The 27,214-nt window shown below is 47.9% G+C and overlaps 1 protein-coding gene across 1 annotated transcript in view; it reads left to right on the top strand.

Annotated features, from left to right (window-relative positions):
• NXN (nucleoredoxin) overlaps positions 1–27,214 on the top strand; it is a 72,645-nt gene that overhangs the window by 43,614 nt on the left and 1,817 nt on the right. The window contains exons 3-8 of the mRNA XM_033172590.1: positions 7,274–7,391; positions 8,003–8,136; positions 8,806–8,906; positions 10,247–10,353; positions 15,595–15,774; positions 22,428–22,552. Coding sequence (XP_033028481.1) covers positions 7,274–7,391; positions 8,003–8,136; positions 8,806–8,906; positions 10,247–10,353; positions 15,595–15,774; positions 22,428–22,552 — 765 coding nt within the window. The remainder of the gene's footprint in view (positions 1–7,273; positions 7,392–8,002; positions 8,137–8,805; positions 8,907–10,246; positions 10,354–15,594; positions 15,775–22,427; positions 22,553–27,214) is intronic.

Genomic DNA, 27,214 nt, shown 5'->3' with positions numbered 1-27,214 from the left:
GCCTCCCAGTTGTGGAGTCCACAAAAGTTTTCAAGATGTATCTGCTGTTTTCTTTTCTCCCTTTGAAGCCATTGGTGTGCTGCTCTGTGATGATATTGACCTTGAGTGTAGGCCAGGCACATTTCTTATGGACTAGAAACATTTCTCTACCTCCTCTGGAAAATTTTGTGAAGGTTGGAAAAAAGTCTAGGAAGATTCAGGGGATTGGCCTGCAGTGCTGCAGCTTGGCTTGCTGAGTCTCCAAAAAGAATTATCCACGGTACTTTTGATTCTCCTTTTCCAGCCCTCCATAAATCTTGCCTTGTATGCTATCCTGGAGCAGATGCCGAAAGCCTCTGTTAAATCAGACGCAAGCGGAAAGGCCTCATTCAGCCACCTGGTCTGGCCTTCCCTCTCTCTCTCTCTGTGGTCTGGCTTTGGGCTTCCTAGGCACCCCTCCAAGTTGTAAGGCCAAGGTCCCCAGGGAGGGCATCCATCAGCCGCCTGCCCTCCCCGTCTAGGCCTTTCCAACTCTGCGGCAGGTGGCATTAAACCCTCACAAAGAGTCCCGCTGCAAACGGCTCATCGGGTCCAGTGAAACTCCCCTCTTTGCTTCCCAGGGACGCTGTCCTCTGCCCACCAACCCTGCTATTGTGTCCTTCCCTCCCGAGAAGCGGCCCTGGTTGGCAACGAGCAGCCGCCACCACCTCCCCGTCCTAAGACGCCACATTCCTGCTTAATTGGCTAATGCCTTTGTGTTTACCTTTGGTTTGTTATGACAAATCGGACAGATTTTTCCTGGCGCTCGCTGCAGTGGTATCCAAACAAATCAAAAGAAAACTGTGCGTGGAGCCAAGTTCACTGTGATCCATGGAGGGTGTGTGTTTGTGCACGCGTGCGGAGGAGAGGGGGGGGGGGTTACGTCTGTTTTTTATTTTCTTCTTGTTGTTTACACACCACCATGGGTGTTTGTGATTCATGTTGTGGCTACAATCTCCAAAGCCATTTCCTAGGGAAAGGCCCCTTGGCTAACTTTCTCTCTGTGCTTTCCACCCGACATGGGCAGCTTACATGCTCGGCTATGCACTTTTTATTTGCTTACTACAAGGAGCTCAAGGTGGCGTACATGGTTCTCCCTTTCCTCGTTTAATCCCCAGAACTACCCTGTGAGGCAGGTTAGGCTGAGAGAAACAGTGACTGGCCTCCAAGGTCATACCCAGGGAGCTTCGTGGCCGACTGGGGGATTTGAACCCTGGTCTTCGAGGTCCTAGTCCAACATTCTAACCACTACACCACACTTGCAACCAGACCAGAATCTGCTGTCATCCTTCTCCTCCTTAATCTGATTTCCCCCCTCAATAGAACTCAGCAGGAAGCAGTATGGGGGCAAAACCAGACTGAGTTGGCTCTGCCTATCATTGTCTCTGGCTCTGCCTACTGTTGGGCTGGTGCAGCAATATAACAAGGGTTGCCATACGTCCGGAATTTCCCAGATATAGCCAGGATTTGGCCATCAGAAACAGCAGAAAGTAGAAAGATTTCGCTTGCAAAAAAAAAAAAAAAGTTCAGCAACTGTGTTGTGTCCAGATTTTCACTTTTTGAAATATGGCAACCCTAATACAACTGCTAGCACATTTGCCAAGCTAAGCAGGGTTTGGTATGGTTTCAGATTGGATGGGGGACTGCATCCTGAGATTCCTGGGAGCCGTAGTTTGTAAAGGGTGCAGAGAGTGGTTAGGAGACATATTTACCTCCCAGAGCTGCGGTTCCCAGTGTGACAAGGGATTGATCTTTGAATCGCTCTGGGAATTGTGTCTCTGCGAGGGGAGCTGGGGTGTCTCCTCACAACTCGCAGCACCCTTAGCAAACGTCTTTTGGGGGGGAGCTGTGGCTATTTAAAGTGGCATCATTTAAAACGTGGTGTGAATGTGACCCAAGACGCCAATCCTAACCCCTCTTGCCTGGCATGTTTAAAGGGAATGCTAGCTTGTTAAAAGCAATGACAAACCTAGACAGCATTTTAAAAAGCAAAGACATCACCTTGCCGACAAAGGTCCGTATAGTTAAAGCTATGGTTTTCCCAGTAGTAATGTACGGAAGTGAGAGCTGGACCATCAAGAAGGCTGATCGCCGAAGAATTGATGCTTTTGAATTATGGTGCTGGAGGAGACTCTTGAGAGTCCCATGGACTGCAAGAAGATCAAACCTATCCATTCTCAAAGAAATCAGCCCTGAGTGCTCACTAGAAGGACAGATCCTGAAGTTGAGGCTCCAGTACTTTGGCCACCTCATGAGAAGAGAAGACTCCCTAGAAAAGACCCTGATGTTGGGAAAGATGGAGGGCACAAGGAGAAGGGGACGACGGAGGATGAGATGGTTGGACAGTGTTCTCGAAGCTACTAACATGAGTTTGGCCAAACTGCGAGAGGCAGTGAAGGATAGGCGTGCCTGGCGTGCTCTGGTCCATGGGGTCACGAAGAGTCGGACACGACTGAACGACTACTGAACAACAACAACAAAAGCTTGTTAAAGAGGCTGAGAGCTGTCAGGAGACCTGCACCCACCGTGTGAACGTGGCCTTCATTGGACAGAACCCTTCTCCCAAATTCCTCCCCTACCCCTCTCTCCATTTGAATCTCCTGGCCTCTCCTTCCACACCCAAGTGTCCCCTCACCATTTTTCTTTTCCGGAGTTGTTTTCTTTCCACGTTGAAGGTGGCTGGCTCTTCCTAAGCTCCCCACCCCGTTTGCCCTATCCGGGTTTTGTCAGCATGCAAAACGATCTCTGGTCGTCTCCTCTGAGGTCTCTCTGGACACCTTGACGAGACCAAATCCGCTTTCTCCCGCCTGGCCAGCAATGGTTGCTGCAAAGAGAATTAACAGAAGAAAAGATCTGTTACCATTATGGTTAAGCTCTTTTAAACCACCACCCCCTGCCCCCCAGCACAAAAAAGCCTCTTGTGAAGCTTGAAAACAGCTGAGCTTTCATTCCAAAGCAGCAAGGCACCTCTGTGCTTTCTCTCTTCCTCCCACCCCCAAACATGTTACTTTAAATGTTTATTTCAAAGAAAATTAGAAGCAGAAAAATCTGTTGCATCTGGGATAGTTCTGGAAATGGCTTTCTTGGTTATTTTTTTTTTTTAAAGGGGGGCTCAAGGGACATGTTTGGGGAGGTAATTGCCCATCCCTGATGCCATTTGTAAAACTTTTATTTAAAGTTTTATACATCTACAAAAAAATACAACTTCAATATGGACGCAAAGTCAACAACAGATATATTGTACAAAGGCTTAACGTATTTGAACGAGGAAAGGGCGAGGAGGAGGGAAGAGGAAAAATAAGTAAGAGCAGATGGGTTTAGGACTATGGCAGGGGTCCCCAAACTAAGGCCAGGGGGCCAGATGCGGCCCAATCGCCTTCTAAATCTGGCCTGCGGATGGTCCGGGAATCAGCGTGTTTTTACATGAGTAGAATGTGTTTTATTTAAAATGCACCTCTGGGTTATTTGTGGGGCCTGCCTGGTGTTTTTACATGAGTAGAATGTGTTTTATTTAAAATGCACCTCTGGGTTATTTGTGGGGCCTGCCTGGTGTTTTTACATGAGTAGAATGTGTGCTTTTATTTAAAATGGATCTCTGGGTTGTTTGTGGGGCATAGGAATTCGTTCATATTTTTTTCAAAATATAGTCCGCCCCCCCAAAAGGTCTGAGGGACAGTGGACCAGCACCCTGCTGGAAAAGTTTACTGACCCCTGGACTACGGTGTTCCCAATGATATCTGCAGCTTAGCATTCTCTTGCATTTTGTTATACCTATTTTGTGAACTACCAACGCGTCCAGCATTCTGTTCTCACAGTGGCCAACCAGATGGGGTACCTCATCTGGCCTGCGGGCAAGAACCTTAATTGCACCACTGCCCTACGGTCAAACTTTTGAGGAGTGCCTGCCCATCAAAGTTCAGAGGGGCTCTCTGCGATTGGCACTGAGAGTGATCCCCCCCCCCACCATAGTGTAGCTGATCCCAGCTGTTTGAGAGCCCAGCTTGTAAAGGAGTTATGTCTTCCCTGCATCCCATATGATGTCAGGTGTGGGGCAGGTGAGTGTGGTTTGGGGAAAACAGCTTATTTAGGGCTGGAGGTTCCTAAGGCTTTTAAGCCATAGTCTGTCTGATTGCCCAAACTCTGTATAATAAATATAGAGTCACATGCTATATATTTATTAATTGTATTTACCGGTATGTCCCACCTGTTTGTCCAAGGAACTCATTTCATCCCCACAACAAGCCTGTTTATTGTCCCAAGGTCACCTAGTAGCCGAATGGGGATTTGAACTCTGATCTCCCAGAGCCTAGCCTGGCACTCTAACCACTGCGCCACACTGGCCTCTCTTTAACTACGATCCAAAGCCATGGTTTCTTTACTACGGTTCAAGCTCTTGTGGGCCCCATTGCTTGTCAGGGTTGCTGGGAGTTGTAATCCAAAAAATCCAATGCTTTCCAGGTTGTGGGAAGCTGATATCATTCACCAATCACACACACACACCCTTTCCCCCTGCGAGACTGATACTGTCAGGATTGCACCAGCTATGAGCTGTGGTGTTTTCAGACCATCCAGCAAGGCAAGCTACAAGAGTGTTTAGCTGTTGAAGCGATTATTGTAGCTTAGCAACGGAAAGAGTTGAAGTGGGGAGGGAGAAACACACCCTGTTCGGAGTTTCTTAGCAATATTGGATGAGACCTTTTTTCCTTTTTAACGGGAACAGCTATTTTTTTTAAAAAAGTGCAGGAATCTCTCCAGCCTCCAGAAAAGACGGAGCGAAAGGGATCCTGGCATCCCTCTAGTATGCTCAGGGAACAATGACGGAATAAGCCACTGGAGTTTAGGTTCTGCTGGAGGAATTTCTGCTGTGTTGTGTCCCCCCCCCCCCAAAAAAAAAAGGTGTCTAGGGGGGGAATATAATGAAAATGGCTCACCTTTAGGAATTTCACCATGTCTTGTTTGGATCTTCCATTTGTACATTTCTTAGGGACCAAGCTAGGGTAGCTGCTAGAGACTTGACAATTTGATTTACTCTTTCCACCTTCAAAGGCAGCCCCATATACATCGCACAGCAGTAGTCTAGCCTGGAGGTTTCCAGTGCCATAGGTGGCTGTGGTCTGGTGGCGCTGGATGGAGGGTTGGATGGCAGTCTACCTTCCAGGGTTGCTGTAAGAACAGCTGGGAGAATTCAGCCTGGGAGGCTGAGAGGAAATAATCACTGCTCATGTATTCCCTGCCATATTAATCATGACTAGAAAGTTGGACCATTTATCGAAAGCATTTATATGCCACTCCTTAGCCAGAAAAGCCTACAGAACTGCTTACAAATCAGTTTAAATAACACCAGCTTGCATTCTAAAAGGATGTGACACAAAAGGAAAAGGGGATAAGGTGGGGAGAGGAAAAAAGCAGGGAAGTTCATCCTTTGCTTACCCCTGCAGTAGTCCAAATGACACATACTTCTTTTCATCAAGGCGTTGATTCCCTTAACTTCCCCTGCCCCATGGACCACTTGAAAGTTTTTTTGTTCTGCCTGTTAATAACAATTGTCCTACCCTGTGCTAAATGCTGTATGTTTTGTTTCGTTTTTTGAAAAAACATTGCTTCTTTTATTTCTCGTATTTGAGTGTGTTACAATGTGAATTCCATACAGTTCAGATTGTAAGTGTTATTCGCTGACACGATGCTGAATGAAGCTTGCAGGCCACACCATGCACCAAGAGACATTGAATTGCATTGTTTGGTTGCAGCAGAGCACTTGGTTTCAGAAAGACAGCAGTTGCAGCCTCCCAGCCTAGTATGAACTTGGATTTGATGCGATCTCAGCCTCAATCCTTTTAGTGAATGGAGCAAATGTGAAGCTTATTTCCCCCACTTGATCTTCTTGGCTTCCTGGTTCCCCTTCCTTCTCCACCCTCCTCCGTCTCTTCTCTCTCCCTCTCTCTGGCAAAACTGACCTTTTTTTCCTCCTGACCCTCCTGAGATCCAGCTGCGCAGGCCCTCTCCAGCTCACTTAAGCATCTGAGCTGCTGCCACATCGCTTGACTTGCAACGGGAGGAGAAACCCGCTCGCCTGTCTCCAAGCCAAGGAAAGCTGATGCAACCCCAGCCGCCCTTCCTCTGGGTCTCAAGGGCTGCAAAGCCCGGCCAAATAAACAGAAGGCTTTGGCCGCCTTTAAGTGGACACTCCGTCCAGAGCCTTTGCAAACACATTCCGAAGCTCCTCTAAAGCCTGCGGAAACTCCATTAAAAAAAAACCCTTTTGGCTCTGGAAATGTTTTAAAGTGCAGGCCTGCTGCTGTCAGGGTGAGCAGTTGGTTGAGTGAGGACTGCGTTTTCCAGAGTGCGGCCTTCCCCACAACCCCACCTCGCTTCAGCTCCTGCAGCTGAAGTTTTACGAGGTTGAACTGACCACCTGGCAGGGTTGTTGTCTTTGCTCATGCATCACTTCTGAATAAATCTGTGCATGGCTCATACAATCATTTTGGAGGAGGGCTGGTAGAAGGCCAACGTTTTTAAATGGTGCGTTTTTAAGTATCGCCGCCAACCGACACGATAGCATCTTATGCATGGCATGGGGGGCGAGTGGCCAGAGAAAAGCTTGCACATAGTTAAACAGTGGAACTTGCTGCCAGAGGAGGCAGCAATGGCCACCAGCTTGGATGGCTTTGAAAGAGGACTGAACAAATTCACGGAGGATAGGCTATTGATGGCTACTGGCTGCAAGAGCTATGGTCCACTCCCATTGCTGGAGGCAGTTAGCACATGCCCCTGAATACCAGTTGCTGCCATTCATGAGTGGGGAGAGTTGTTCTCGTGCTCAGACCATGCTTGTGGGCTTTCCTGTTGGGGCATCTGGTTGGCCACTGTGAGAAGACTTGGTGCGCCATTTGCCTGATCCAGCAGGTCTCTTCATCTGTTCTTTTTATCTTATTTTTAAAAATTTTAATTTATCATACCTGGCGCCACTTGGGACATCTAAGAAACCCAGAATAATCTGTGTGGTTTTGAAATCGTTTATTAAAATCAGCGCTGCTTTGAACAGTTTGGTGCACCATCTTGATTCAAAATGGCCCCTGGTTGTAACCGGAAAAGCCAGTTAGGTCCCTGCCGCAAGGAGCTTACAGTTTTTGAACCATGAGACAGCAACTGGGAGGAGGGAGAGTGGAAGGGGCAAGAGGATTCTAAATATAACTTCACTCCTTGCTTTTGCAGTTCATTACCACATCTCTCTCTCTCTCTTTCCCCCTCCGTCTAGTTGAAACTCTGGAACAAGTTCCGAGTGTCCAACATTCCCTCGCTGATATTTATAGATGCCACTACGGGAAAGGTTGTGTGCCGGAACGGCCTCTTGGTAATTCGAGATGACCCAGAAGGTAAGGCTGTGTGTTTAATGCTCTTGCTTGTCACGCCAAAGGAAATCTTTGCATCATTGCCTCTTGTGGGTCACGGTTGCCCTTTTCTGAGAGCATGGCAGAGATTGAGGCAAGCTGATGCACTCAGGCGAGCCTCACTGAAGACTTCTTGGGGGGGCATAGGAAGCTCCAGCTCTTCTCCTAAGAACAAAGCAAGATTCCAGTCCTCATTGTTCGGAATTACAGGCTGATTTAATTAGAATCTCAATATACTGCTTTCTAGCTCAGTTTTGTCTACACTGACTGGCAGCAGCTCTCCAGGGTTTGGGGCAGGGAGTCCTCCTCAGCCCCACGTGGAGATGCCATTGAGGATTAAATGTGGGCCAATTGCCTTCTCCATCTCCTGAGCCATTGTGAGGGTTTAAGCAGTGCTTGGCAACTGAAGCTAGCTGCCATATTTATTTCCCACAATGCACTTTCCTGCAATGACACCAGCCTTGGGCCTGCATGATGGCAGACACAGTTTTGGATTCTCTTTTGGGGGGGATACAGGTCGAGACAGATGGGGTGCTGCTGTGATGTTGCTAGTCGTTTCTCTGCTTTATGCTGTGCTCCTCCTGCTCCTGCTCCAGGTTTGGAGTTCCCTTGGGGGGCCCGGCCATTTGGCGAGGTGGTTACTGGGCCTCTCCTCCGAAATAACGGCAAGACCCAGGAGAGCAGTGCCCTTGAGGGCTCCTACGTTGGCGTTTACTTCTCTGCACACTGGGTGAGCTGTGCTCTTAACTTTACTTACCACTTTGGGGGTGTGGGTGGCGAACGGAGCTCAAGGGTGCACACGAGCATGTGCAGAGTGCCTTCCCCTTACAACTGAGTCGTCACAAGCAGAGCCATGTATTGACTAACGTAGTGATGAATTGTAAGTAAAGAATAATCAGTGATTGTAATGGAAAGAATTCTATTTTTAATTAATGGCGGGGATTTTTGTATGGTTTGTGGCTCAGAAAATTTTATTATGATTCAGACACCTTTTGTAGAGCAGCTGTGACTGCCAGCATCCCCCAGCAATGTATATGAAGTGCATTTGGAGTGATTTCGTACAATCCTAGCATTGTAGAGTTGGAAGGGACCCCAAGGGTCATCTAGTCCAACCCCCTGCAATTCAGGAATCTTTTGCCCAACATTTGTTAAACTCTTCATTTGCATTGCACTGGCTTTACCTGTGCCGAAGGTTGTAGTCCACAGTGTTTCTTGTTTTGCAGTCTGCCTGCCTACACATACCTACTTAAGTCATTTTTGCCATGTAGCGGAGCCTGAAGGGGAGAAAAGCACTTGCTCCCAGTTGACCAAACCCTTTCCCCGTAGGCAATTCCTACTCGCCATGAGGCTGCCTGTGTAATAGTAATGTACCACCTTTTCCATGTTATTCCTTTTGCAGTGCCCACCCTGCAGAAGCCTCACCCGGGTACTAGTGGAATCCTATCGTAAGATCAAGGAATCTGGTCATAAATTCGAGATCGTCTTTGTCAGCGCAGACAGGTAAGAGCTGCCTCTCTGCCATTGGAACCAGCTCCTGCTATGCTTGGTGGGGAAGGGGCAGGACGTAGGGATGAAAGGCGATCTGCTATTGGCCAGTCAGAATGGATTGGCAGGTGGTCCATGGCACTGGGGAAGCAGGTGCCAGAAGCAGGCGGGACAGTAGCAGGGGCTGTATGTCATTAGCAGAGCTCTGAGTGTGGAATCAAGCATTATGAGAGCCTCAGCTTTTGGTTTTCTTAAAGCAAAGTTTCTAGTCCCTAAGATGCGGTTCAAAGGTGCATGTGAACCGTTGCCTGGTGAAATGTTAAGCTACAGAGCTCTGGACCTTGACACATAAGCACTTGCGTACATATTTTCCCAGGCTTGTTACCTATTGGAGAGGTTCTGTGTCCTCACCACAGAGGTGCCAAAGTTTAGTTCCTAGAAGGTAATCAAGGGATTGGTAAGGCAGGCATGGAGAGAGAGAGAGACAGAGACAGAGAGAGAGAATTTGAGAGCAGAGTCATAAACACCCAGGGAAGAGCCTGCAGAGCAAGGGAAGCATCAGGAGGGTAGTCAGGAGCAAAGGAAGGGATGGAATCTAATGCAACAAATGGCTCTCAGCTGCAGATTAACAATACCCATCCACAGTAAAAGGAATTCAAAGACAGCAACTGATATCTGTAAAGTTGGGTGTCCTTTTCCAATGAGTTGCAGTGTGGCTTTGAGATCAGGGGTCCTGCTCAGCTCCTGGCGTTCGAATCCAAACTCAGCAGACAACCTTAGCACTACATTTCCATTGTGCAAGGCTATTCTCTGGTGGCCTTTTCCTGTGGCTTTTAGAATCCCTGTGGTACCTCCTAGGCAGCTTTTTTATATATCCCACAATTTTACAGACGTTGGGTTTTGTTTTCTTTAGAAACTCTGCATCCCATTCACTCCTGCTTTATTTATATATACAGTACAGTATATGAAGAAGAGCAAGTTTCTAGTCATTACAGTGGGGAAAGTACACTTGGGTGGGGGGAACCATGTTGGCAATGCCATTGCTGGAGTGTCTGGCCCCAGAGCGATGGATGGATAAGTTTCCTTAGTATCAACCTTAGTATGGCCTTTATAAATCATAGGGTGCACACAATCTCCCTGCCCTGCTGCCTGGCCCCACCCCCGTGCCATATCCACAGCACCGATCAGCTTCATCCCCCTTCCCAAATAATAGATTTCACAACAGCAGCCCTGTGAAGGCTACTGCAACCAAACTGCTTTTGTCCGCTGCAGTCCAGACCTCGTTCCACACTGCAGGGTTGGTGTTCCTCCTGGAAAGGGTAAAAGGCTGCCTCCTTTTGCTTCTCCCCCTCCAGGTCGGAGGATTCGTTCAAGCAGTATTTCAGCGAGATGCCCTGGCTAGCCGTCCCGTACGCTGATGATGCTCGGCGCTCGCGTCTCAACCGGCTCTACGGCATCCAAGGTGGGACAGAAACCCTCTTCGGAAACTAACGTTCCTAATATTGCATGTGTAGTGCGTAACATACTCGTGGTCCTTGCTAGAAAAGGTTGAGCCAAAACAAAAAGGTCATTGATTAGGTTTAGTATTGACGTAATGTTCATGTTTCCTTATATCCCAGTTATTGGGATATTTGTGTAAAACTCTTATAAAATGTTTACTTGTATGCAATTCTTATAAATGTCTTAAAGTCGAAAAAAAAACAACAACCCTCCAACCTTGCTTGCAGAAGGTCCCAGATTCGATCTTCCACATTTCCTGGAAGGGCTGGGAAGGTGTCCCAGTCTGGAATCCTTGAGAGCTGCTGCCAGTTAGTGTCGACATTATTGAGAATAGATGAACTGATGGTGTAACTCAGTAGACGGCAGCATCTTACATTCTGCGCATTCCTTGCCTCACTCTCCTCCTCCTTCTTTTAACTCTGCCTAAGAGGGAGGTTTTCTCGGATCTACCTTTTGCCTGGTTTTGTCATTTGCTCGTTTCCTTTTGTCATTTTCACCGCTGTGCCCTGCTGATGACCTTAGGAGCTTTCTAAGGAAACACGAAATAGTTAATGATAAACATGCAAAATCAGTACACCCCTGCCAAGAACCAAAAGACAGTGAACAATGATTTAACTATTTAAAAAATGCTACATGGGATACGAAATTTTTGAATTCAGCTTAAGAAACCTTTGATCTTGGGGGTGGGTGGAATTTAACGGTTCAAAGAATATGCAAAAGTCCCTAACTGTTAAACACCTGAATTGTAAACATTTCAATAAATAACAAGGGGATAGCAATAACTGTGGTGTATTTTACAACAACAACAACAACAACAACAACAACAAATATGCTGTCCATCTGACTGGGTTGCCCTAGCCACTCTAGTCATCTCCCAATAAAATATTAAAAACATAATAAAACATCAACAATTAAAAACTTCCCTTCAGATGTCTTCTATTTAATAACAATATTGTACGTATTTATACTTGCCAAATTTCTGGGCTCAATGTCATCACTCCATAGAGGTGGAGTGGGGAACTTCGGGTTTGGGTTTGAGCTGTGGCCCTTGAAGCCTCTCCATCTGGCTCTTGAGATGCTTCTCAGGACACACCCTTCACCCAGCCTTGCTTCAGACCCTCCTTGAATGTTTTTGCCTGCCCTGGGAAAGTGTCCTTGAACTCTGATTCATGCCTCTTTCTTCCTTGGATGAATGAAAGAGCGAATATTTGCATTCACATTTGTTGCTCCGCCCACTTCGTCTCTGGCCCCACCCACTATTGGCAGGTGACCTGTGGAAGGGAAAGCAGAAAAAAGCTCCTTCACTTTTCTTCTTGAGTGATCAAGAAAGGGAGAGGAAGGGGTGGGGCTATGCAGATTAGGGCAACCTTCTGACTCTAAGGCTCCCATTAAGGGACAAAAGAATGGGCTGTGGCTTTGCATGGCTAGGGAGGCACGAAAGTCCCCTTTTTCTCAGCCCCCACAAGTAAACTGGAGCTATTTGGTGTACATTTGGGCCCATGTTGGATGAGGCTGGTGGGAGCTGTACAGGCGACTTCCCACTTAACGCAGAGGTAACGTTCTGGGGCCCTGCGTCACTGCGTGCATAAGTGAAATTGTGTAAAGTGGGGAGCACCCTCCAAACGCCCACTTTGCCGCTCTCTCTTCAATCCATACCAAAAGTACTGTATCCAAAAATAACCACAACTAGAATTGGGGTCATCTAGAGGCTGGAGGATAGACAGCAAGACGGCTGCTGCGCTACCCCGCACATCAGTTGTTAGGTGGGGAGGCTGAGCGCCACAAACAAAGCCCCTCTGTGCCTCTGGTCTGTTTGGGGCTTCCTCCACCCTCACTGATGTCCTCTTTAGACTCCAAGGAGGGTCTCCTCACGAGTCACGAGGACTCTCCAGCTCTCTCATGCCATTTCTGGGTTCAAATGGAATTGTTTAATTATTTTCCAGCGCTGCGCACAAGTTGGTTGCGCGTAAGTTGGGGGGACACCTGCAGCCCAAAATATGGCTGGGGGCTGATGGTTGCTGGAGTCCAGAACACCTGGCAGGGGCACCAGGCTGAGGAAGGCTATGCTAGAGATGTTCCAAGCTGGCTGCGTGTGTCTGGTTCTGTTTTCCTTCTTGAGTAGGGAAATGACAGCCTTTCTTGTGCCCTGGAGGTGGTCTTTTCTTTAACTTTATTTTTTTCTGCCAAAACAAAAAAAGAAAATCAAATCTGCAGGAGGAAATTGTACACAGACTCCGAGAGCTTAATTTGGGGTGTGTCTGAAAGCTTCCATTCACAGCGCTGGGGAAGGGAGGGCTCCCACCCTCATCCCCACAAGCCCCTGACCTTGGGAGGGGCTGTAGCTCACCGATAGAGCATGTGGTTGTGCAGGCTGAAAGCCACCAGTTCTGCATCTGACACAATCTCCCTTTAAAAGAATCAAATGGCAGGTGGTGGGTTAAAGACCCTTCTCTCTTTGAGACCCTGAGGAGCCATTGCTAGTTGCTGCAGACTTTTGGGGGGGGGGATAGACTGCCATGTTGGAACTACAACTCCCAGCTTTCCTCTCTGTTTGCCAAGCTGCCTGGGGCTGATGGGAGTTGGAGTCCAATAACATCTGGAGATAATCTTGAGCTAGATGGATCTGTGATTTGACTCTGTAGAAGGTCACTTTCTAGGTTCCTTTGTTCAGGGTTCCTTGTTGCCAAAATAATTGCAAAAAGGGAAACTTTTTCAGCCTGAGGGCCACTTTGCTTTCTGGACAAGCTTCTGGGGGCCGTGTGCCAGTGGTGGGCAGAGCCATAGGGGAAAGTGGGTGGAGCAGCAAATACAAAATTTTGTACAGTGGGCTAGTTTCTACTCAAAGACACCCACCCCTCTTATTCTCCATCCAAGCAAGCAAAGGATAATGTTCAGAGTTCAATGGCACATTCTCAGCACAGCAAAAATATTGAATCAGGGACAGTGAGGGCTGTGACCTGTGAGGGAGACCCAAGGGCCAGATAGAGAGGTCTGGAGGGCCACATTCATTCTCTGAAAATAAGATTAGTCAGAGTTGTTTTGCCTTTTGCTAGAACGCAAACATCTACCAACCTGAAGCCAGGTGTGAAGTAGATGAAATGTAAGACTTCAGCTTGCCTCCAGTTACGTTTTACTTTGAGTAGACCCAATGAGATTAATGGGCCCAAGTGTATAGTGTCCATTATCTACTGCTCTAAGTAAAACATAGTTGGCTTTGTGCCAAGTGGTACTGAATGCTTCATGTTCCCTAGGCCTTTCTCATCTCTAATGGAGCTGAAATTACTACCATTATTTATTATTATTACATGGTTTCCCCCCATTTAATCCTCACAATCACCCTACGAGGTCAGCTTGCTTGAGAGACTGTGCATGGCCCATTTTCACCCAGTGAAAGTTTCAAGGCTGAGCAAGGAATAAAAACCCAGTTTCCCCCAGGTCCTAGTCCATGACACCGTCATTTGCTTCCTCCTCCTTCCAGATCAGGGTATCGTGCAGAGCGGCAGCACTTAGACTCCTCAGTAGAACTGAGCTTTGTTTTGCTGCTGTGTGCCTTTAACTCTCTTTCTCAATTTGCTTTTCCTCTCAGCACACAGTTTGGGGATTTATTTCCCTCTCTCCCTGCATGTCGAATGATCACTTGGGTTTTTTTTTTGGTGGAGGTCACTACACAAAAGCAGCTGTTGCAGGAAGAATGCAAACAATGTGGGGAATGAGCTGAAAGCTCCGAAGGCAGCCGGCTTGTGGGGCAAATTCCTGGCAAAGACTTGGCTGGCAACAGCCGGCTGTGAACCCTGATCCATATTCTTTGGCCAGGGGTGAGGACATTACATTGAAATTTAAAACAGAAGCAGAGGAATCATAGAATTGGGGAGCTGGAAGGGACCACGAGGGTCATCTAGTCCAACCCCCTACAATGCAAGACTCTTTTGCCCAACGTGGGGCTCGATCCCTTAAGAGAGGCATGGTCTGCTGACTGAGAGAGCTTGATTGCAACAGCTGTGCCACAAAAAAGACACAATGACTGTGATATTGCTCACCAATTTCAGCACCTCAAAAAAAAATCCACCTCAGATTTATTTTTTATTCATTCATTCATTCTTAATGCACTGGTATATACCACATTTCAACACATAACTTACAGCTTACTCTTTTCCTTTTTTTTTTAAAAAAGCAAGTTCCTAGTCCTTATGAAAGCTTTAAGACGGCCAATGTGGCAGGGGCTCAATAAGCAAGGAAGCAGCTCCTGGCCTGGTGAGCTTCCAGTTTGAGCCCTGCGGCACCCATCTCTCTTGACTTGTTACTTCCATCCTTCTAGCTTAGTGCTACATAGAGCTTGCTCATGAATGAATTTCTCCTACCTCACCCCCCAAAACAAAAAACCCCAGTTTTATTAACTATCCTACATGAAACCAGTTTCATGCTGCCTACTAGAGAAGGAGGCAGGCTCCTCACTGTTTAGCCACAATTTAGGGAAACCTGATTCCTGGACAGCTGAGTGGCAGGTGGTGGCTGCAGGCGGGACATTGCTTGACACCTGTCAGATTTTTTTTCCAAGGCAGCAGGGGGATCAGGGCAGTAGGGGTTCTGAAGAGAGGCAAAAGCAATGCAGGGATCCAAGGTGGCTGGCAAGGAGGGTAGGGAGATGCCCAACTGGCTAAACATTATGTGAAAGTTAACATCAGAAGAGTCCAGCTGTAGAATCAGGCCGAAGGCTGGATTTGCCTATGTGCTGCCATCACTGAGGGCAAGCGAAGTCAAAAGGTGAGTGAGGGCAGCATAGGAAGAGGCTGGCCACTGGATCAGGCCAGAGGCCCATTTAGTGCAGCATCTTGTTCTCACAGTGACCAGCCAGAAGCCAGATTGGGCTATATGCTGCCATCACTGAGGGCAAATGAAGTAAGATTGCAGTCTTTATGGTTCTGAGTAAAGATCTTTGCAACTAAGTTGTGGTTTTCTTCCTCACAGAGCAGAAGAGACCTCCTTATACCAAATCAGACCATTGGTCCATCTAGCTCAGTGTTACCTGCACTGACTGTCAGTGCAGGATTTCAGACAGGGGTCCTGCCCAGCCACTGGGGATTGAAGCTGCGACCGTCTGCATGCAAATGCTCTGTTACTGAGGATCACTGTCTTCCTCTTTGTACGTGTCCTGCCCACACAGAGGCTCACCTTGCTGTTTATCTTTGTCCTCTCCCTATCCCAGGCATCCCGACCCTCATAATCCTGGACCCCAAGGGGGATGTGATCACGCGACAAGGCCGGGTGGAGGTGCTGAACGACATTGAGTGCCGGGAGTTCCCCTGGCACCCCAAACCCGTCCTGGAGCTGACCGACTCCAACGCCGTCCAGCTGAACGAGGGCCCTTGCCTCGTCCTCTTTGTAGGTAAGGGATTCCTCCAACTGCGGCAGCCGCTTCCCCTCCTGCCTCTTCTTCTCGCCACTCGGAAGGTTGCAGAGATCAGAAACAGCACCTCTCTTCCTGAGAATTTTAGAAGTGGCTTTGGAAATTTTCCAGTCCTCAAGATTGCAACACACACCTTGTTTCTAGCCAGAAGCAACATACCAGGTGGAACCTCAAGCCGGGGGGGGGGGATGGTGTCAGGTGTGGCTCTCCATATGCCTCTGTCTGGCCCTTGGGACTCTCTCCAAGCCATGACCCTCATGGGCCAGTTTCAATCCCTCCTTGTTGGTTTTTTTTTTAATGGGCCTGGCTGAAAATGTGCCCTTGAACTCTGAACATGCCTATTTGCTTGCTTGGATGGAGAATAGAGGAGAGAGAGAGAGAGAATGTGTGTGTGTGTGTGTGTGTGTGTTAGAAACTAGCATACCATACAAAGGCAAAATCAGCATTTCTTGCTCTGCTCACTTTCCCCTCTGCCTCCGCCCACTTATAGTATGTGGCCCTTGGGAGATTGCCCAGAAGGGAATGCAGCTCTCAGCCTGTAAAGGGTTCCCCATCCCTGGCTTAGAGTGCTCCCCAAACCTGGGATTGCTGTTAGGCTTTCTCCTCTGTGACCACAACCTGCAGCTATAGAACAAGACTTGTGTCATGGTTAAGGAGGAAAGTTTGTGACTCCGTTCCTGGGCTTGGATGGCGTGTTAATCCCAGGCATGGGGAATCAGTGGCTCTTTGGGCATCAGTGGGCTATAACTCCCATCATTCCCGGTTGCTAGCCACGCAGGCTAGAGCTGATGGGAGTTGTAGTCCAACATCTGGAGGCTACCCCTGCTCTGGAAATCCCGGGAAAGAGCAAAGCAGCTGCGATCTTCTCTTCCCCGGTGTGTTCCCACTAGCAAACCCAGCTGTTGTTTCCGGTTCTGAATCTGGGTTAGGGCTTCCATCCCAGTGGACATCTTCACTCTGTTCAGCATGAGGCCACATCTCCCCCCTGCAAGCAACACCCCACCCACCCAGGGAGATGTGGTACCTTAATCGGATGAGCTGTTCCCCTGTTGCAGCCATGCTGTGCCTGATCAGTTCCCTTACAATGGCGGCACTCCAAGCCTCACATTCATCCATTTCCTGTTTCTGCCCCTGGAGTCTTCTCCCCCTCCACCCAACCGAGGACTCAAGCTGTGTCTGAATGTGGTTTTCTGCAACCCCCCTGGAGTGCGGGGCCAATTGCGCTTCTTTCACGGCACGTACATCTAAGCCCCCCCACCAACCCCAACAGCTCTCGGTTTGTATCGGCGGCCGTGGGGTAAACGGGGGCGATGAGCGTAACACCTCCCCACGTAATTAATTCTTTTGCTTTAGATTTGATCTCACGCTTAACCTTTTGTAAAGCGCTGTTTTGTCTGCAAAGTGCTTGAAAATACACAAGCGCTTTTTCGCACGAGCGCACACTTGAGACCGTTTAGTGCTTGGAGCGGCTCGTCTTTTGCGACGCCACTTGTGTAAGCTGTACATCTCCTGCCTTTATCGCAATTGTGTCCTTCCCTTGCGAGGTGCTTAGGGGCACACACACACACACACAGGAAGGCAGACAGACCCATGGACACGTGGATATTCAAACTAGGCTCTCGCCATTTTGTTCCTGTTTTCTGGTTGTAACAGTACCAAATCTGGGTTTAAATGCACTCAGATTGCACCGTTGAGATTTGTTTCGCTCTGAAATGTTACCTCCCCACAGCCCCCCAAAAAGTGTTTTGGGAAAGGCAGAATTGGATCAGGGAGATAGATAGATAGATAGATAGATAGATAGATAGATAGATAGATAGATAGATAATTAAGACTTGCTGCTGCTTAAAATAATTATACAATTTTTCATAATGCTGTAGGTGAAATGTATTCTGAATGGGAATGACTATACATGCTTGAATGCAAAAAATAAAACAAAATGATAACGTCCAACAAAATCAATGTGACAGACAGTAAATTGTGCTTAATGGAGGCTATATTGCAATCAGTAGCAAGTATATGGATTTCATTACAGAAATAAATAGCGCTGAGACAGAAGGTTTTTTTAAAAAAACAACAACAACCCAAAATGATATATCCAAATAGATGCCTGATCAACAGAATTCACATCAGTTGATTGGGTATCTCTTCAGATATATTTTATTTAATACGGCTTTAAGGATGTATAGCAGTTCCCTTTGTTTTAGTGGAATCCGTTTTTATCTATGTCCTCATCAGTTCTCGAGGTGTGTTATATGGTGACACAAACACGATAGTCTCCGGTCTTAGACGAAGCTGCCTTTTTTTGTCCTACTGGGATGGGGCATCTCTGCTCACCAGCCTGGTTCTCCCCCTCACCGCTGCCCCCTAGTAATTCACTCTCCTCTCCTCTCCGCTTTCTAGCTCTCTGTTCAAGCTGAGCTCACTGTGACCCTTCTTATTTATTCAGCAAAGCGCTGCTGCGTGAGGGTCCTCCAACCCACCGGGAACCCGACTCTTGCAGCCGGGGGGGTGGGAATACATTGTTGCGCTCCCTGCGGGTGAGTGGGGAATGATTGATAGGGCGGCCCCGTCTGGCTAATGATGGGCCACTCTGGAAGAGAGTTATCCCAGCAGCATAATCACATCCTCCCCCCCCTTCCATGCTTGCCTGTGGGGCACAAATTCAGCAGGGGAACAAATAATCCAGGAATCGTTTCCAGGGGTTCGGTTAGAGGGTGGATCGTGCTGTGTCCAAACGACCTAGAACTCTTATCGGTTGCCATGATGACAAATGTCAAGCCCTCTGCTAATGAGTACCTGTCATTACTCTACCTAGGGAAAACCTTGTCCTTTCTTTCCTTTCCTTTTTTTTTGCCTGGTTTAGGGCTGTTGTTTTTGTATTTCTTTTTTTAAAAAATTTATATATACATGTATATGGAAAGCTTTACTGATGCTCCGTCCCTATATCATAGCTGTCAACTTTTCCCTTTTTTAAAGGGAAATTCCCTTATTCCGAATAGGATTCCTCGCAAGAAAAGGGAAAAGTTGACAGCTATGCTCTGTATATATATAATCAAGGCAATCAATAATTCAATTAATCCAGTCATCTCATATCAAAAGGAACCTATGCTAATTGTGCAATTAATTCAGCTGAATATTTGAAAACCTTTCAGTTTACCCAATTCCATTCCACTTTTTTATGTCCGTCCGTCCCCGATTGATTCTAGACCAGTGCATATTAAAATACCCGACAATGGCCGCTTAATACAATAAAAGTGTGCTGAAATGATAATGTAAACATAATAAAACTGCAAGACAGTCCAAAATTTTAAATGCAGTCGTTAGCTACAACAGCACATGGCTCACAAATGCTGTTTTAAATTAGCCTGAATGAATGACAGCAGTTAATATTTCATCTGTAGCTCTTTTTCGTAGTTTATACATATCACCCAGTTATTATAAAATTCTTTCTTTTATATATTTTAAATATGTTATTTTATTACTTTATTTCATTACTTATAATGTGTAGCAAAAAAGACTGACAAAGTATTCCAACAATTCAAAGAAAGAAATTGTTTTTCTATCTTCCTTATATGGTTTATTTTATTTTATTTTTTGTTTATACCCTGCTCTCTGAAAAAAAAGAATAAGTAGACGACATGGGAGTTAACACATAGCTATGGTTGATGAGGCTGTTTCAGCTTCTTTGCCTTACCCTAGTATATACATTGCCTTGATCTGTGGAACTGGCACCATTACAGGCGCCACATAATACTTGTTCTGCCTTTGTAAGAAATCCATCATTTAATGTGGCCAAACCCACCCTTTGGAACTCCCTGCCTCTTGACATCAGGCAGGCGCCTTCATTGAACTCTTTTCAACACCCGCTAAAAACCTTTTCGTTTAGGCCATGGGTAGGCAAGCTAAGGCCCAGGGACCGGATCTGACCCAATCGCCTTCTAAACCCGGTCCGTGGACAGTCCAGGAATCAGCATGTTTTTACATGAGTAAAATGTGTCCTTTTATTTAAAATGCATCTCTGGGTTATTTGTGGGGCATAGGAATTTGTTGATTTGCCCCCCAAAAATATGGTTCGGTCCCCCACAAGGTCTGAGGGACAGTGGACCGGCCCCCTGCTGAAAAAGTTTGCTGACCCCTGGTTTAGGCAAAACCAGACATGACATGTAGAATGCTGGCGTGTGTTTTAATCTGTTTTTAGCTTATTGTTGATTTTAGTTCTTTTTCGAATGCTTTACAGAGAGCGGTTTTTACTGATAATTTTATTGGTTATTTGTTTGTTTATTTACCCACCCTTCACCCTAAGGTCTTGAGGTGGGTTGTAGCATTATTGTATTATTCTTTTTGTAAACTTTTTTGAGGTTTGTGCTTTAAAAAAACACATTAAGTAAAGTAGTATGTATATATTTTTTTTACAAAGTAAATAAATAAAGTTAGATTGGGGTAGCCACTGGGGCTCCCTCCAGATTTCGTTGGCTGCAAACCCCTTCATCCCCTGACCATTGGCCATTCTGGCAGGTGAAGATGGGATTTGTCGCCTGACAGAATCTATACCTCTATAGAGATACTCTACAGCTTCCCTCCCCCTTCACCTCTGCACCACTCTAGCTCCTGAAATTCCACTTCAGGTGCTGCTGATGCTATTATCATTATCATTATTATCATTATTCATTTCTATGCCGGTTTCTATTTTTAAGAGGAAAAAATCTCAAAGCTGTTTACAACACATTTAAACACCAAATAAAATAATCCAAAATAAAACATGATTGAAGAAAGTAAAATATGAAGTATACATTCAAAGCAACATAATTAAATCGAAATTAAACATTGCAAGGGAGGTCAGCTGCAGAATGCACATTTAATGCAGCAAAGTTAATAACAACAACTACTACTACTACAACAAGGGATAGGGACAAGGGACTTTTGAAACAGTTGTCGTGAAAATCAATGGGCAAGTTACAGGTGCCTTCTGACACTTGAATTGCTACTGCATTAAGTTAGATACCAAAACCGACACCTTCCCTCCCTGTGGCTTCTGAGTTTCCAGCAGGCATTGCTCCCATGTTTTCCAAACATCTTTGTACCCAAATGGACTAGAAACTTGATTTTTTTTTTAATAAAAAAAAGAAGCTTTTGATTCTCTGGAATCTAAATTTTGGAGCCAAGAACACATCATGCTTTTCATGGGGTTGTGATGAGACTCAGGACCTGGCTTCCTGTGACACGCCCCGCCCCCCCCCCCCCAACACGCATACACACTTAACTGCTCTGAAAGTTCCCCAGAGAATTCAGCTGTCCTTTCAGCTGCGGGACACCCTCCCCTATCGATCCAGCCCAACAGCAAAGCCCCGTTTTGCAGTCCCCCGTCTCTCCATCTCTCTCTCCTCATGACCCCCCTCCTTTAAATTAAACAGCAGGAGCCCCAGAACAGCTTGGAGGGGTGTGTGTGTGTGTGTGTGTGTGTCTTTACACAGAGCTGCATCTGTGACCATTATTAATCAGCTTTGTGCCGTATATATTTGCCACCTACTTGGGAGGTCAGCCTGGAGGCACAGGAGCTGGAGCGCAGCCAATTAGCTTTGTTGGTGGGGGGAGAAGGGGAGAAAAAAAATTAATCCCATTATTAATCTTTCTTCCCAAATGCAAACACGGAGGGTGGGTGGGATTGTCTGTGTCTCCAGCCTCTCTTGTTCTCTGTTTAAATTTTTAAAAAGCAAGAGGAACAGGGAGCTCATCTCACGGGTCTTTGCAGGCTGACACCCCATGGTTGAAATTACACAGCCAATCCAGACACAAGCATCGCAACATTCAAAATGTTCCTGATCGAGTCAGCAGTGTGGCTTTGGCCTCCGGGGTTCTTGCGGGTGAGGCCTGCACATTCCAGCCGGCTTTAGACAAAGAGACTGTCAAAGCCCCAAACCGCTGCCCTTAACTCGGAGCAGGTCGGAAAAGGGGACTGTTTGTAGAAACCCCCAAAGCAGTGATCTATTGTATAACTTTTAGGAACGTGCGAAGCGATAACTTTATATCAGATCCTGTTACACAGATTGCCCTGTTAGGTATTCATTTATATTTCAAAAATTACCTGGAAATGGCTTGTATTGTTTTTAGAGATTGCTTTAAATTCAGTACCCTTCAGTGCAAGTGGCGGTAGGCCTGTGAATCACCAGGAGGAGGGGATCACGAGTGAGGTGGGGCTGTCGCCATTGCACCCCGCTTCCCATGTGGGCTTCCCTGGCCCCTGTGAGAACAGGATGTCAGGCTGCATGGCCATGGGCTTGATCAAGCAGGGCTCTTTCGTTCATGTACTTGATTTCACTTGCCGTCAGTGATGGCAGCATGGAGTCAAATCTGCCATTTGGTTGGCCACTGTGAGAACAGGATGCTGGATTAAGATGGGCCTCTGGTCTGACTTAATGTTTTAAGCTGATTGAAGAAGTGTTTGTGTGTGTGTGTGTGTGTGTGTGTGTGTGTGATGCTTTCCAGTAATAAATGCATGCCACAATTTCAGAAAGCACCGTGGCTGAAACAGCACCATAATACAAGCCCTCCCTGGAGGAGTTGCTTTTACAAAGTGAGGACTAGAACCTTGAAACTGATACGGATCATTTCCCTCCACATCTCTTGCCCTGCAGATTCCGAGGACGACGGGGAGTCCGAGGCCGCCAAGCAGCTGATCCAGCCCATTGCCGAGAAAATAATTGCCAAATACAAAGCCAAAGACGAAGAGGCGCCTCTGCTGTTTTTCGTTGCCGGAGAGGTACGGCCGGGGGGGGGGGGAGCCACGACAGTGGGGGAAAGGGGTGGGTCTTGCATGGGCAAGCAACAGAGTTGACTGCTAATGCTTGTGAGCTGCTGATTCCTCTTAGGGAGGGCATCTGTGTTAAAAGCTGAAAGCCACATCACTAGGCCTCCTGCCCCTTTCCCCAGTGCACCCTGGGAACCTTTGTGATGGGAAAGGGTTCTTTAACAGAACTCCGCATCCTCACCAGACTACAAGACCCAGAATTCCTCAGGGCAGAGGCGAGGGAAGTGTCATCAGCCAAGGTGATCTTTTAAGGGCCTTGGGCTTGGGGCAAGGCCAGAGTGAGCGGAGCAAAGGATGCAGCGTAAATTTGTAGAGGAAGTTACTTTCCAGCTGCAGAGGTGTCTCACTCTCTGCAAACTCACATTGGGGAGGAGATGTGGCCTAGGGAGAGGACCGAGGGCCAGATAGGGAAGCCCTGAGGGCCGATCGGAGTTTCCCCACCCCTGCTGCTTTAGGCAAAGCCGTGACTGCTATCCCAGGGTCAAAGAACGCAAAGCTGTAAAGCTGCTGGTTCAAATCTCAGGCCAGCCATGAACTTTCTAGGTGGGCTTACAACTTTCTTGCAAAGGTAGGAAAGATGTCATTTTACAGATGTGCTTCCTTGTCCTCCTTCCTGCAATACTTAAAGATAATAGCTTGACTAAGGCCCATATCATGCCAACAGCAAGTTACCAAATAGAAGTCCTACCTAGAATATACCATCACAGATTACAGTTCATGATTGTGGCTTTCATACAGTTCAATATTTTCTCAATGAATAAATGGAAATCTTGCCTATCAGGTGAGAAGCTTAGGCTAGACCACTTTCCCCTGACATGCTACTTTCTATGTGGAACAAATTTATTCTGGAGGAGCATTTGACCATGTGATCCCTTCCCTTCTCATATCCAGTCTGATGTGGTTCAATCCAGAAACGGGAACTTTAGCATTTTGCCTGCTGTTGGTGAGCAAGCGAGGCTTTACAAACTGTTAACTTAGGCCTCCACCTGCCTCCCCAATCTGCAAAAAATAATACTGGCCCTCCTTGCAGGGCGGTTTGTAAGGATTGATAAAGCTAATGCCAGCAAAGCACTCTGCACCCATTTTAAAAACATGCTTCTTAAATCATAGAATCATAGCGGGGAGGTGTCATGAGGGTCATCTAGTCCAACCCCCTGCAATGCAGGAATCTTTTGAAGAGTCTCATGCTCTACAGACTGAGCTATGCGCCTTTAATTGTTTGAGAAGCACACAGTCCAAACACTGTCCCAGGCGCATGGTTAGGGTGACGGCTTTTGGGAACAAGATGAGGTCGTGTCCATTGAGATTTAACTTGGAAACCTGACCCAGTTGCTCAGAGCTTTACTTATATTCAGAAGTGGCAAGCCTGTGTGTGTGTGAGAGAGAGAGAGAGAGCACTTTTGTTTGCCAAAGAGTTGCAAGGGATCATTAAGAGAATTTTCAGCACCCCGGACCAATCTCAAATCTGGTTCTTTGCACATTCTCAGGTGTCCTGTTGTCTCCTTATGTGTGGGCTTCTGGCAGTCAAAAGGGGTTTGTGTGTAACCCCCATGTGCCAGGACATTTCCAGACTGCTGACTGCCGTCTCCCTTCCAACCTGGCTCCCCTCAGTAGCTTTTGCTGACTGGCTTCTATTTGGATCGGAGCCATCAGGGCTTCTCATGTACAGCCGTACCTCGGAAGTCAAATGTTCTGAAATGTTCGGAAACCAAAGTGCAGCTTCTGATTGGCTGCAGGAAGCTCCTGCAGCCAGTCGGAAGCCGTGGAAGCCCCATCGGACGTTTGGCTTCCAAAACAACATTCGAAAAAACGGAACACTCACTTCTGGTTTTCAGTCGTTCGGGAGCCGGAACATTTGACTCCCAAGGCGTTTGGGAGCCGAGGTACGACTGTGCTCATTTGCCACCATTAGTTTGGAACAGAGCCTTCCTGTCCACAGAAAGTCTATCTCTGAATATCAGATTCTGGGGACACTGCAATAAATAGGCCTTTGGCCTGATCTAGCAATGTGATTCTTATGTTCTCTCACCCCACTCCTTTTTATTTTAAGGAGTTTTGGGGGCTGAGTATGTAAATCAGGGGGCCTTGACCGCAACACTGCTCAGCTTTTCAACCTGGGGGGGGGGCAATGGGACATGTGGCCATTCCCCTTGTTTCCCAAGCAAGCCAAACAAACGCAGCATTCCCTTCCTGCCAGAGACCACCCCTCGTTCCCCAGACCTTTGTTGCTCCTCCGTCCATACGCTTCCCCCTGCCCCGGGACCCCCTAACATGTTTGAGATGCCTGCCTGCCTGCCACCCACCCCCTGGGATTTCTGAATGCGCTCCTTGTTGTAAGAAATGCCTTCTAAGACAAAGGTCTCCTGCACCCTATTCCCTCCCTCCCAGATAGCCCCGGGAAATTCCCTTCTCTCCCCCCCCCCGCTTCCTCCTGCTTTTCTCCCTCTCGCTCTCCCCCCCCCGAAGCCCCTCCGCGGACCAGCCCCACATTGACAAACACAGCCCTTCATTCATTTCCAACGCCATCTGCTTGCAGGCTCCCTGACAGCCGCCTGAATGACCCATTCATCACCCACGCCGTAGCTCCTGGATGACGCCCCCCGGCGTTGTTTTGCGCTAACCCTGCGAGCGAAAGGGGGCTGCAGTAACGTGCACATGCGCCCGGGGTGGGGGGGAAGGCGGAGAGGAAGGGCGGCTCCCACCACGTCCACCGCATTGATTTACGGGCACTGCGCTTTTTTGCGGTGGGCGGAGCTTCCCTGCGCCGTTTCCCCCCTTTTAAAAGCAAATAATAAACGGACAAGGGAGGGGTGAAATAAATAGGGGACAGTGAAAGGGGGGGGGGACTCCCTAGTCCCGCACCTGTTGGGCACCGATAATAGGGGGTTGGCGGGACCCGCCCTCGCCAGCTGTCCTTGGCCCCTGAAGGTGCTGGGAACGCCCTCTTGCCTCTGGGGACCCGACACAGCGACCCCGGGGGGCTTCTGGGGGCACGGAGGGTCCTTTGTGGAAGACGGAACAAATGTCAAAGCCTTTTTTGAGGCCCTCTGAGCTGGTCGGAGAGTGGGAATCGACGGTGCTGGAGATTTCGGAGAACTCTGATCCCGGCATCTGGCAACAATGCCGCCTCTCCCCCTTCGTCCAGAAAGCATCTCCAAGATGCGGCTTCCATCCTCTATAATGCGCCCACCACCGTTGGGTCGGCCTGAGGAGGATTGGTTGCAGACAATACTGGGGAAGGGGCAGCGTCTCTGAGCACCCCTGGACTTGGTTGACAATTCCTGCGTTCCTCCCCCCCCCCCCGCCCCCTGGTGCCGCGCCTGCGTGCTCCAGACATTGATGGGATATTGGGCGTGGAGGGATGGGCGCCCGCCATTTTGTCGAGGCAGAGAGGCAGACCAAGATGGATGGAGGCAGGCAATGGGGGTGGGGGTGGGGGAGAGCTGCGGTCGAAGAAAGAGGGGGGTGCTCAGGGTTGGATAAGAGTGGCCGAGTAATAAATAATACTTGCCTATTTAGCAGAGGAGGAGTTGAATATCCGCTGTGTCGTGATGGTTAGCTGATGAATCTGCCGCCCTCCCAAGACACGTTGGAAGCCAGCTCCCATCAGCCCCGGCGGCTAGCATGGCCACTGGTCGGGGATGATGGAAGTTGGAGCCTGGGGCTCTCTGGAAGGCCCTGGGGTCACCATCTCTGGGCTCAGAGAGTAGCATCAGAGAGATCTGGCTTCAAATCCCCACTCAGCCATGAAGTTGACACTTTCCCTCGTCCTAGCCCACCTTCCAGGAGTGTCGTGAGGTAAAACGAGGAACTGTACGCTGCCTTGTACTTGTCGGAAAGGTGGGGTGTTGATGCAGTTAATACATAGGAGAGTCTAAGCCCTTCGTGTGCCTAGGTTAGCCGTCAACAACACCCCCAAAAGGTAGGCTGTGGCCATGTTGCAGACAGGGCTGGGGGTGAAAAGCAGAGAGGGTTTGTGCTCCTGGCCCTGAGGAGGTGGGTTTTGCTTTTCTTTTAATCGTGGCTGTCGCGTCTGCCTGCATCTCCTGCCAGAAAACCCGGGGAAAAGAGGAATAAATCTCACCAGGGCCTTCATGGCTCAGAATCCTGTCTCTCGGCCCACGCAGGCTGCAGTCACTGTGCCAAGACCCAAACAAAGCAAAAACTGCCTTCAGCAACACACAGACGTCACACACAAACAGATCCTTTGCATCCATCTGCTTCTTTATTTAGGTATTTATTGCCCATTTCTTTGGCACTCCACCTTTATCAGGCAGGGTGGGCTGATCTGTCCAAGATATCGATGTTTTGTGTGGGTGCTTTGGCATACCTCTTTTGCCACCTTCAGGTATCTCTAACCAAGCCTTATGTGGGAGTTAGGGATGGATTCGCATTCCAGCAAAAGAGATTCTGACTAAAAATTAGGAAGAGCTTTCTGCCATTCGACGGTGGAACAGATTCGCTTGGAAGGCGGTGGACTCTCCTTCCTTGGAGGTTTTTAAACAGGTTGGATGGCCGTCTGTCAGGAATTCTTTAGCTGCGATTCCTGCATTGCAGGGGGTTGCACTAGATTAACCTTTGGGTCCCCTCATGTGATTCTTTCTCCTGCATCAC

Source organism: Lacerta agilis, chromosome 15, assembly GCF_009819535.1.
Source record: "Lacerta agilis isolate rLacAgi1 chromosome 15, rLacAgi1.pri, whole genome shotgun sequence".
Classification (NCBI taxonomy): Eukaryota; Metazoa; Chordata; class Lepidosauria; order Squamata; family Lacertidae; genus Lacerta; species Lacerta agilis.
Note: the sequence above shows the minus strand (reverse complement) of the source record. Positions and strands in the feature narration are given on the sequence as shown.